Source organism: Amblyraja radiata, chromosome 30, assembly GCF_010909765.2.
Source record: "Amblyraja radiata isolate CabotCenter1 chromosome 30, sAmbRad1.1.pri, whole genome shotgun sequence".
NCBI lineage: Eukaryota > Metazoa > Chordata > Chondrichthyes > Rajiformes > Rajidae > Amblyraja > Amblyraja radiata.
This window is the reverse complement of record NC_045985.1, coordinates 20,412,506-20,424,134: the sequence shown is the minus strand read 5'-3', so window position 1 is coordinate 20,424,134 and position 11,629 is coordinate 20,412,506. Positions and strand designations below refer to the sequence as shown.

The window sequence follows — 11,629 nt, the reverse complement described above, 5'->3', positions numbered from 1 at the left end:
AAGATAGACACAAAATGCTGGAGTAACTCATCGGGTCAGGCAGCATTCTGAAGGAAAGGAATAAATAGATGACATTTCGGGTTTAGACCATTCTTTGGACTGAGAGTCAGGGTAGATGCAAACTAGTCCTCTATTCTCCCTCTCCCCTGGCTCAGTCTGAAGAAGGGTATGGACCCAAAATGTCACCTATTCCTTTTTTCCAGAGATGCCACCTGGCCCGTTGAGTTTAGTTTAGAGATACAGCGTGGAAACAGGCCCTTACAAAACATACAAACTCTGTACAGACAGCACCTGTAGTCAGGATCAAACCCGGGTCTCCGGTGCTGCAATCGCTGTAAAGCAGCAACTCTACCGCTGTGCCAACCAAAAGTTACGCCGACATTTTGTGTCTATTTTCCATGAAAAGCTATGTAAAACGATGAAAAACTCAAGCCGTCCAGCAGGACGTGGTCTGTCTCCCTGCTGCAAGTTGGGAGTCAGCCTCCTTCGCAATGTGGTGCTGCAGGAATCACCAGGATCCCGTGCAAATGGACAGCACTCTCAACGCACAGTAGATCTCGACGATAGCTGTTACATAGCACACTTTGGAACATGTGAAAGTCCCTTCAGATACACCAGGGAGCAACAATCGAAAGCTTTGTCAAACTTGGCGGGGTGTAATAAATGGTGGGGTATTGGTGAAGGGTTTATCGAAGATTGAGATCAGATTAAGGGGGTGGGGGGCAGCAGTTGTAGAAGTGATAAGCCTATGGGATCTAGGGGCTGAGAGTACAGCCCCATCAACACTGAAGAAGCTTGATAGCATCCAAGGAATGACACAACATGTTGGCAGCATGGTGGTGCAGCAGCAGAGTTGCCGCCTTACAATGCCCAAATGTTATTCCAGTGGGTGTTTCTAAAGCTGAGATTGATAGGTTCTTGATTAGTAAGGGCGTCAAAGGTTACGGGGAGTACGTTGTGAGGGAAAAATAGATTGGCCATGATCGAATGGTGGAGCAGATTCAATGGGCTGAATGGCTAATTCTGCACCTATGTCTTATGGTCTAAGGAAATAACTGCTCTCTCTCTGTGGACCAGTGATGGTGACAGGGCAACAGCAACTTCTCTGTCTTCTCTGTCACTGCAAATATAACTGTGTTATATGTGTAACACCCAACAACATCAAATGGTACATCCGACTCTGGGATGTGACAACACTTCAGGTTATTGTTTTAGATTTTACAATAGTGAAGACAACTCTGATTCTATGACTGCAGTTCATTGTCACATCTCCTCCTCTCCATCTCTACGATGCAATTCAGTTCAGCCTTCAGAAGGCCTCGAAACGTCACCCATTCCTTTTCTCCGGAGATGCTGCATGTTCCGCTGAGTTACTCCCAACATTTTGTGTCTATCTTTGAGCAAATATCTACCGGGTTCCGCTCACATTTTAAACAACATGCTCCTCACTGGCAGTCTCCAATTGGGGATGGAGTTCTTCTTGAGTAGAAAGTGTTGTCATTCTGTATTCCCACTTCCAACGATGCATTTCCAAATGCCCCGTAAAGCTTTCTCTGCTCTGTCACATCACATTGCCTTGTGGACACAAATTTGGCAGCAATGGTCTGACACGCACCACACCAGCAATGGAGTACTCCCAATGCTGTTGCCAAATTGGGGAGGAGCAGCTCATCTCAAGCAGTCCTTGAAAGTGAATTAAGAACCAGTGGACTTAGGTTTAAGGTGAGAGGGACAAGATTTAATAGAAACCTGTGGGAACCTTCCTCCCTCAGAGGGTGGTGGGTATATGGACCAAGCTGCCAGAGTATGGGCACTGGGCAGCAGAGTGGCACAATGATAGAGTTGCTGCCTTGCAGCACCAGATAAATACCCGGGTTCGATCCTGACTATGGGTGCTGTCTAAAGGGAGTTTGTACATTCTCCCTGTGACCATGTGGATTTTCTCCGTGCTCCGGTTTCCTCCCACACTCCAAAGACATACAGGTATGTAAATTAATTGGCTTTTGTAAATTTACCCCAGTGCGTAGGTAGTGCTAGTGTTTGGAGTGATCACTGGCCGGCGTGGACTCGGTGGCACGAGGGGCCTGTTTTCATGCTCTGACTAAAATTAAGTAAAAGAGGTAGTTGAGGCAAGTACCATTTCAGCATTTAAATTACGCTTGGGCAGGTAGATCAGTGGGAAAGGTTCTGAGGGATAAGGGCCAAACGCAAGCAAATTGGACTAGTTCAGATGGAACATCTTGGCCAGAATGGACGAGGTGGGCCGCAGGGCCTGTTACTGTGCTGTATGACTCTATAAGATGAAAACCTCAAACATCAAAATTAAATTCTAAGTGAAATGTAACACAAAGTTGAAGCATTGCTAAAAGAGTTTGTTGGAAAGTAGCAGAAGACTCAGTAACCAGTCACTACACTGGAGGCAACACTAAACTTGATGAAGAGGAGAGGAACTGCAAATGCTGGTTTAAACTGTAGATAGACACAAACAGCTGGAGTAACTCAGCGGGTCAGACAACATCTCTGGAGAAAATGAATAGGCGACATTTCGGGTGGAGACCTTCTTGATGAGGTATACAGCCACTCATCATTGTAACAGGTAGAAGCTTCATCCAGTATTCAGATTAGGACCGGATGTTCATCTGGAAAAGAGAAATGAGAAGAGATTGGATCATAAATGAGAAGAGAGTTTGTCACATCATCGAGTCTTAGTGAAGGAGCCTATGCGCTCACTCACCTGTTATCACACCTGGCCTCTCTCCTCATTGCTCCTCTTCTCTACAATGTTCCAACGATCATCACAAGCGTAGCCATGAGCACCAGCATGTAACTAGCTCCAAATGCATCATGTGGCCCACCAACACCTGCCCAGCAAGCAAATACAGTAGACATTAGGCGAAGAACATAGATCATAAGATCATAAGCGATAAGAGCAGAATTAGGCCATTCGGCCCATCAAGTCTACTCTGCCATAGTTGTTCTATCGCTTCCTCCTAACCCAATTCTCCTGCCTTCTCCCCATAACCTCTGAAACCTGTACTAGTCAAGAATCTATTTATCTGCCTTAAATATATCCACTGATGGCCTCCACAGCCTCGTGTGGCAAAACATTCCTCAGATTTGCCACCCTCTTTATATGTCTTAGGGTCATACAGCATGGAAAACAGCTAACTTTCCCAACTCTTTGGTATAGTTAGTGTGGTTTATTGTCACGTGTACTGAGGTACAGTGAAAACTCATTCTTGCCAACCATGATGCCCCATCTTAGCTAATCCTATTTGTCCATGTATCAGTCCAAGTATCTTAAATGCTGTTATAGTACCTGCCTCAACTACCTCCTCTGGCATTTCGTTCCATATATCCACCACCCTCAAAGTCCCTCAGCTTCCTATTACATCTTGGCCCTCTCATCTTAAACATATACCTTCTGGTTCTTGATTCCCCTATCCTGGATAAAAGACTGGGCATTCACCCTATCTATTCCCCTCATGATTTATTCACCTTGAAAAGATCACCCCTCAGCCTCCTGTGCTCTAAGAAGTTCTAGCCTGTCTAACCTCTCCCGATGCTCAAAATATACAGGTAAAAAGCTGGACTAACATCGCAGGTCAGGCAGCATCTCTGGAGAAAAGGAATAAGTGATGCTTCGGGTCAAGACCCTAATTCAGACATCCCTATGCTCAGTCTGTTGAGTCCTAGCAACATCCTTGTTTATCTTCTCTGCACTCTTTCCATCTTAATGACATCCTTGTTATGGCAGGGTGACTAAACCTGAACACAATACTCCAACTGTGGCCTCACCAACGTCTTGTACAAATGTAACGTGTCAACTTCTATCCTCAATACCATGTCTGATGAAGACCAATGTACCAATAGCCTTATAAACCGCCCTAAATACCTTTGATGCCACTATCAGAGAACTCTGTACCTGTACTCCAAGATTCCTCTGCTCTATAATACACTCCAGGACCCTGCCAATGATGGCACTGGAGGGAATGCAGGTGAGATTTACAGAGACTGAGTAAATTAGCCATAGAGTCATCCAGCACAGAAAAAGGCCCTTTGGCCCAATTTGTTCTTGCTGACCAAGATGACCCAGTTGCCAATGTCAGGAATATTTGAATAGGCTGTGGTTCGTTAGTTTATTTTTAGTTTAGAGATACAGCCATCTCCGCACATTAACACTATCCTACACATACACGAGAGCCAATTTACAATTTTACACTTACACCAGCCAATTAACATACAAACCTTTACATCTTAGGAGTGTGGGAGAAAACCGAAGATCTAGGAGAAAACCCATGTGGTCACGGGGAGAACATACAAACTCCATACAGCCAACTCCCACAATCGGAATCGAACCTGGGTCTCGGGCACTGTAAGGCAGCAACTCTACCACTGCACCACCGTTCCTCTCTCTTAGGAAAGCAGGAAGCTGAGGGTTGGTTTAATAATGGACCTGAACACAGTAAATAGGGAAGACCTACTGTCCTTAACAGAGCAGTCAAAAACAAAATGAAAGATTGGATGTGATCGGTAGGATTTGGAGGAGAGTTTGAAACATTTTCCACACAGAGGTGGGAGGTGTCTGGAAATCATTGCTGGTAGAGTGTGATGGAGCCAGAAACACACACCACATTTAAGCTGGCTAAATGTGTACTTGAAATGCTGAGCTATGTACGCAGTGCTCGAAGATGGGGTGAACGATAAGGTACGATAGAACTTTATTCATCCGAGGAAGGAAATTGATCTGCCCAGTCATAAAAACACAAAATATATGAACCATGAAATTAAAGTGACGAGTGGAAAGGATTGGGCATGTGTAAAGATTGGGATGGGGAGAGGGTGGGGGGTGGGGGGGGGGGGAGGAGTGGAGAGTCAGTCTCAGTCTACCTCACGACAGAAGAGGTCATAGCCTCAGAATTAAAGGACGTTCTTTTAGGAAGGAGATGAGAAGGAATTTCTTTAGTCAGAGGGTGGTAAATCTGTGGAATTCTTTGCCACATAAGGCTGCGGAGGCCAAGTCAGTGGATATTTGTAAGACAGAGATAGATTCTTGATTAGTGAGGCTATCAGGGCTTATGGGGAGAAGGCAGTAGAATGGGGTTAGGAGGGAGATATAGATCAGCCATGATTGAAAGGTGGAGTAGACTTGATGGGCTGAATGGCCTAATTCTGCTCCAATTAGTTATGAAATGAGTACAGGAGGAACTCAGCGGGCCTGTCAGCATCTGTGGAGGGAAATGGACAGGCAACGCTTCGAGTCGAATCTCATGCTCAGGATTACAGCATCTGAAGTTCTTTGAGTCCATTCCCTCCACAGGTGCTGCCTGGTCCGCTGAGTTACTCCAGCACATTGTGTTTTGTTCAGGATTCCGCTGCACTTCCTTGTGTCCGACCCCTAACGCCACCTGTTCCATTGCCCTCCACAGTGGCAACCTGACCCTCTGAGTTTGTACAGCCCTTTCTGTTTTCCTCAACATCCCAGCTTTTGGAGTTTCTTGTGTTTGACTGCAAACAAAGGAGATTGTGATGGGCTTCAGGAAGTGAAGATGCACAGTCTTTTACCCACAGTTGGGGAAGCAAGAACCAGAAGAGATAGGTTTAAGGTGGGAGGGGAAAGATTTGAGGGGCAACTTTTTCGGACAGCAGGTTATGAAATGAGCCGCCGGATGAGGTAGTTAGGCAGAAATTATCACAGCTTTTAAAAGACATTTGGATAGGTACGTGGACAGGAAATGTTTAGAGGTATATGGACCAAACATGGGCAGGTGGGGATGGAGTTGCTGGCGCACCTTGGCTGGCATGCGCAAGCTGGGCCGAAGGGCCTGTTTCCACACATTATGGTTCTATGACTGTAACTGTGGACATGAACACGGTCTGCTATACATGTTGGACTGTTCTCAAAGCTGAAGAAAGGTCTCGACCCGAAACATCACCCATTCTCTCCAGAGATGCTGCCTGTCCCACTGAGTTACTCCAGCACTTTGTGTCTGTCTTCGATTTAAACCAGCATCTATCTGAAATTCCTTTCTACGCAAGGTGGCTCAAGTGTTACCACAGATCATCTGAGACTAATGATGTTGTAACTATGCCCATATTGTATCTCTAAGTCTTACTGCATACCAACCAACGCATCTTCCATTCTTACTTCTGAACACTTCCATTCTTTGAACAAAAATAGCTTCCAAGTTGCATCAGTTCCAGTAAAATAGTCAAACTGGTTTTGCAACTAGCATCAGAACACTGATAAAGGATATTTGATCTAGTTACTCTGTTTCACTTACCACAAATGAAACTTAACCTTCTGAATGTTTGCAGCATATTCTGCCTTTATTTTAGATTTCCAGCATCTGCAGTTGTATTTAATTGATTTTGAAACCTGTTGAACAGGTACCACCACATGTGTAAGGACGAACATTGTTGATTTATGTAGGTAACGCCAGGAAAATACAATGGGATCTTTAAACACAATTTTGGGGCTCCAGAATGAACTAATATAATGGGAAAATTCATTTAGCATACCAGTTTTGAGAAAGTTATCGATGTCTAATTTGGTTGTGTTGCAGCATAGTCATAGAGCATGGAAACAGGCCCTTCAGGCCAGCTTGCCCTTGCCAACCAAGATGTCCCATCTACACCCGTCCCACCTGCCCAGGTTTGGCGCATAACCCTTTCCTACCTATGTGGCTATCCAAAGATATGTTATGCTACCTGCCTCCACTACCTCTTCTGGTAGTTCTTTCCATATACCTACCATCCCCTGTGTGAAAAAGTTGCTCCTCAAATTCTATTAAATCTTTCTCACCTTGGTACCATTGGTTCTTGATTCCCTTACTCTGGTTAAAAGATTATGCATTTGCCTTATCTATTCCCCTCATAATCTTATACACCGCTGTAAGATCACCCCTCTGAGTCCTGCGCTCTAAGGAATAAAGTCCTAACCTGCCCATCTCTCCCTATAATTGGCCCCAAAGTCCTAGCAACATCCTCATAAATCTTCTCAGTACACATTCCAGCTTAATGACACCCTTCCTATAGCAGGGTAATGGGGTGGAGCCAGTGGCGGACTGGCCAGGGTGTCAGCTTGCCCGATGGCAAGTGGGCCCCTGATGAAGTGGGCCCCCTATATCAAGTGGGCCCCTGATGAAGTGGGCCCCCTTTGTCTCCTGGCAACCAATATTTTTAGACCCAGTCCGCTACTGGGTGGAGCTGCTGTCTCACTGCACCAGAGACCCGGTTTCTATCCCGATACCTGGTGCCATCTGTGTGGAGTTTGCACATTCTCCCTGTGACTGAGTGTGGTTCCTCCGGGTGCTCCGGTTTCGTCGAACATCCCAAAGACATGCGGGATTGCCCCCAGTGTGTAGGGAGTGGATGAGAAAGTGGGATAACATGGAACAAACGTGAGTGAGTTTAGTTGAGCTTAGCTTAGTGAAGTTTAGTATATTGTCTGAGAAACTGAATGAAAAGCTTTTTGATGCATGATAAAGTCTGATTAAAGATAGTCCGAGGATTGAAGGAATGAGTGGTCAGCGTGGACTTAGAAACATAGAAACATAGAAAGTAGGTGCGAGAGTAGACCACCAGGTCCGTCGAGCCCGCACCGCCATTCGCTCATGGCTGAACACTAAACAGACACACTTACCCACAAACAGTAGACACAAGACACAGAACACAAGACACTACCCTCCCCTTTATACCGCTATCACCCCTCTCCACCCCAAGAACCTCGTGATCTCCTGGGGGAGGCAAAAAACCGGATAAAAACCCAGGTCCAATTCGGGAAAAAAATCCGGGAAATTCCTCTCCGACCCCAATCCAGGCGATCGACACTTGTCCAGGAGATCACTCAGGTCTTACTATACTAACCATACCTAGGTCCATATCCCTGCCCTCTCCCCGTAGCCCCTTATCCCCTTGGCAGCTAAAAAAACATCTATTTTAGTCTTAAATATATTTAACGTTTCTGCTTCCACTGCTCCCTGGGGCAGTGAATTCCATAAATTAACCACCCTCTGGGTGAAGAAGTTCTTCCTCATCTCAGTTTTAAAAGAGCCCCCCCTTATTCTGCAACTATGTCCCCTAGTTCTAGTTTCCCCGATCATTGGGAACATCCTCGGTGCATCCACCCGATCAAGGCCCCTCACGATCTTATATGTTTCAATGAGATCGCCTCTCATTCTTCTAAACTCCAAAGAGTAGAGTTCCAGCCTACTTAACCTTTCCTCATATGTCAATCCCCTCATTGCAGGAATTAATCTTGTAAACCTTCGCTGCACTGCCTCCAGGGCTAGTACATCCTTTCTTAGGACTTGGTAGGCAAAGGGCCTGTTTGCATGCTGTATCTGTCAATCAATTAAAAATGTTAAGTGTAAGAATTAACTGCAGATGCTGGTTTACACTGAAGATAGACACAAAACGCTAGAGTAATTCAACGGGTCAGGCAGCACCTCTGGGGGAAAAGGAATAGGCGATGTTTCAGGTCGAGACACTTCCTCAGATTGGTGTCAAAAATAGTTCTTATTTTTGGGCTGTATATTTGACTGACAGCTCAAAGGAAAGTTAATGCTGGGACTATAAGGAAAGTCAATGTCATGAAACACTGAGCTACCATGTAAATTGCATTCTGCCCCTCCCCAGTAATTGTAGTCCCAGGCTGAGGGGCAGCACGGAAATTTTATTTCACAATGCATTACCCTGTTTGAAGATGGGGTTACCCCTTTGTCATCTAGTTTCCTGCTGTTTGGCCCAAGCATCAGACTCAGTCTGAAGAAGGGTCTCGACCCAAAACATCACGCATTCCTTCCCTCCAGAGATGCTGTCTGAGTTCCTGCAACTTTTTGTGTCTATCTTTGTTTTAAACCAGCATAGAAACATAAAATAGGTGCAGGAGTAGGCCATTTGGCCCTTCGAGCCTGCATCGCCATTCAATATGATCATGGCTGATCATTCAACTCAGTATCCTGTACCTGCCTTCACTCCATACCCCCTGATCCCTTTAGCCACAAGGGCCACATCTAACTCCCTCTTAGCATCTGCAGTTCCTTCCTACAGGAGACTCCGTCTGCTGAATACCAGCCCTTTCAACACCGTTGCGGTGGCGCAGCGGTAGAGTTGCTGCCTTTTAGCGAATGCAGCACCAGAGACCCGGGTTCGATCCCGATTAAGGGGGCTGTCTGTACAGAGTTTGTACATTCTCCCCGTGACCTGCGTACGTTTTCTCCAAGGTCTTCGGTTTCCTCCCACATTCCAAACACGTACATGTAGGTTAATTGGCTCGGTAAATGTAAAAATTGTCCCTAGTGGGTGTAGGATAGTGTTAAAGTGCGGGGATCGCTGGTCGGCGTGGGCCAAAGGGCCTGTTTCCGTGCTGTACTTCTAAACTAGATTGCCCACATGTTTCACATGCCATAATGCTCCTGGATTCGAGGGTATTAACTGTAATGCGAGGTTGTACAAACTTGTATTGTTTTCTCTGGTCTGGAACGTCAGAGGCTGTGTGTAGACATGATAGCAGTTTCTTAATCTATGACAGATCTAGATTTGTTGGAGAGTGAGAATATTTTTTTTTCCCAGCATGGAAATGACAAAAATGTGCGGGGCATGTATTTTTTTTAAACATAGGGGGAGTGGTGGGTGGCTGGAATGCACTGCCAGGGGCTGTGGTGGTGAGGCAGATGTGATAGAGGCATTTAGGAGGCTTTTGTATCAGCACATGGATATGCAGAAAATGGAGCTATGTGGTTCACATGCAGGCAGTCCAGTTTAATGCCATATGATACGATAGAAGTTTAATTTATCCCAGGAGGGAAATTGGACTGCCAACAGTCATAAAGCACAACAAGACACATGAAACATGGTGACGAGTGGAAAGGATTGGAGATGTTCAAAAATTTGGGGATGGATGGAGGGGGGATGGGGGAGGGGAGTCAGTCTACTATACGACAGAAGGGGGAGGAGTTATGGTTTGGAAGCCACAGGAAAAAAAGGATCTGTGGCGATCTGTACTGCATCTTGGTGGAACTAGTCTGTTGCTGAACGTACTTCTCAGGTTGACCAGTGTGTCATGGAGTGGGTGAGCTGTACTGTCCAAGATGCTTCACAGTTTGAGGAACATCCCACCAAGACCTCCTCCCACGAATCCAACTCCGCCCCCAGGATGGAGCCAGCCTTCCCAGCACACGGCAGCGAAGAAGATTTCCACAAAAGATGCTCCGAGTCCATGCCGACCATCGGTCCCGTTCACACTAAGCTCATAAGTCCGAGGAGCAGAATTAGGCCAATGGCCTACCAAGTCAACTCTGTCATTCAATCATGGCTAATCTATCTTTCCCTCTCAACCCCATTCTCCTGCCTTCTCCCCATAACCCCTGATACGCTTACTGATCAAGAATCTGTCAATCTCCGCCTTAAAAATATCCATTGATGACCTCCACAGCCGTTTGTGGCAATGAATTCCACAGATTCACCACCCTCTGACTAAAGAAATTCCTCCTCATCTCCTACCTAAAGGCACGTCCTTTTATTCTGAGGGTATGGCCTCTGGTCCTCAACTCTCCCACTTGTGGAAACATCCTCTCCACATTCACTCTATCCAGACCTTTCATAATTCAGTAAGTTTCAATGAGGTCACCCCTCATCCATCTAAACTCCAGCGAGTATAGGCCCAGTGCCTTAAAACAATCAGCAAAAGGATTGGAGTATAGGAGCAGGGAGGTTCTACTGCAGTTGTACAGGGTCTTGGTGAGACCACACCTGGAATATTGTGTACAGTTTTGGTCTCCTAATCTGAGGAAAGACATTCTTGCCATAGAGGGAGTACAGAGAAGGTTCACCAGACTGATTCCTGGGATGTCAGGACTTTCATATGAAGAAAGACTGGGTAGACTCGGCTTGTTTATACTCGCTAGAATTTAGAAGATTGAGGGGGGATCTTATAGAAACTTACAAAATTCTTAAGGGGTTGGACAGGCTAGATGCAGGAAGATTGTTCCCGATGTTGGGGAAGTCCAGGACAAGGGGTCACAGTTTAAGGATAAAGGGGAAATCCTCTAGGACCGAGATGAGAAAAACATTTTTCACACAAAGCGTGGCGCCTATTTTCTATGTTTCTATGTTTCTATCATATGTGAACCCAATCATTCCTAGAATCATTCTCGTAATCCTCCTCTGGCCCCTCACCAACGCCAGCACATCCTTCTTCAGAGGAAGGGATAATTCCTTAAAAATATCCATTGATGGCCTCCACAGCCTTCTGTGTCAATGAACCTCCAACTAAATAAACTCCTCATCTCCTTTCTACAAGCAGGAGTGAAACAGATTGTAGACAAGGTACAGTGACTTACCTCCCGTCAGTGTCATTGTCAGCGTCTCTGGCAGGCTGCTGTGCTGGACCTGACAGCAGTACATCTTTGGATCTTGGCCGTGTAGCTCGATGAGCAGTTCCATCCTGTACGTGTCATCGTGGTTTGGTAGAAGGATCTTGTTTATGCCATTGGAGACGGCCTGTCCATTCCTCAGCCAAGTGGCGTTGATGGTGCGGGGGTAAAAGGGAGTGATGACACACCGGAGACCCTCGCCTTTGTCCCTTTTCAACACTGTCACCCCTGGAACAACTGGGGAAGAATGG

The 11,629-nt window shown here is 46.0% G+C and overlaps 1 protein-coding gene across 1 annotated transcript in view; it reads right to left on the bottom strand.

The window, feature by feature from the left end:
• Positions 1-1,924: 1,924 nt before the first annotated feature.
• The window catches only part of LOC116990179 (major histocompatibility complex class I-related gene protein-like), a 28,924-nt gene continuing 19,219 nt past the window's right edge, over positions 1,925-11,629 (bottom strand). Inside the window, exons 4-6 of the mRNA XM_033047731.1 lie at positions 11,346-11,615; positions 2,735-2,861; positions 1,925-2,639 (exon numbers count right to left, since the gene is read on the bottom strand). Coding sequence (XP_032903622.1) covers positions 2,776-2,861; positions 11,346-11,615 — 356 coding nt within the window. The 3' untranslated portion in view covers positions 1,925-2,639; positions 2,735-2,775. The remainder of the gene's footprint in view (positions 2,640-2,734; positions 2,862-11,345; positions 11,616-11,629) is intronic.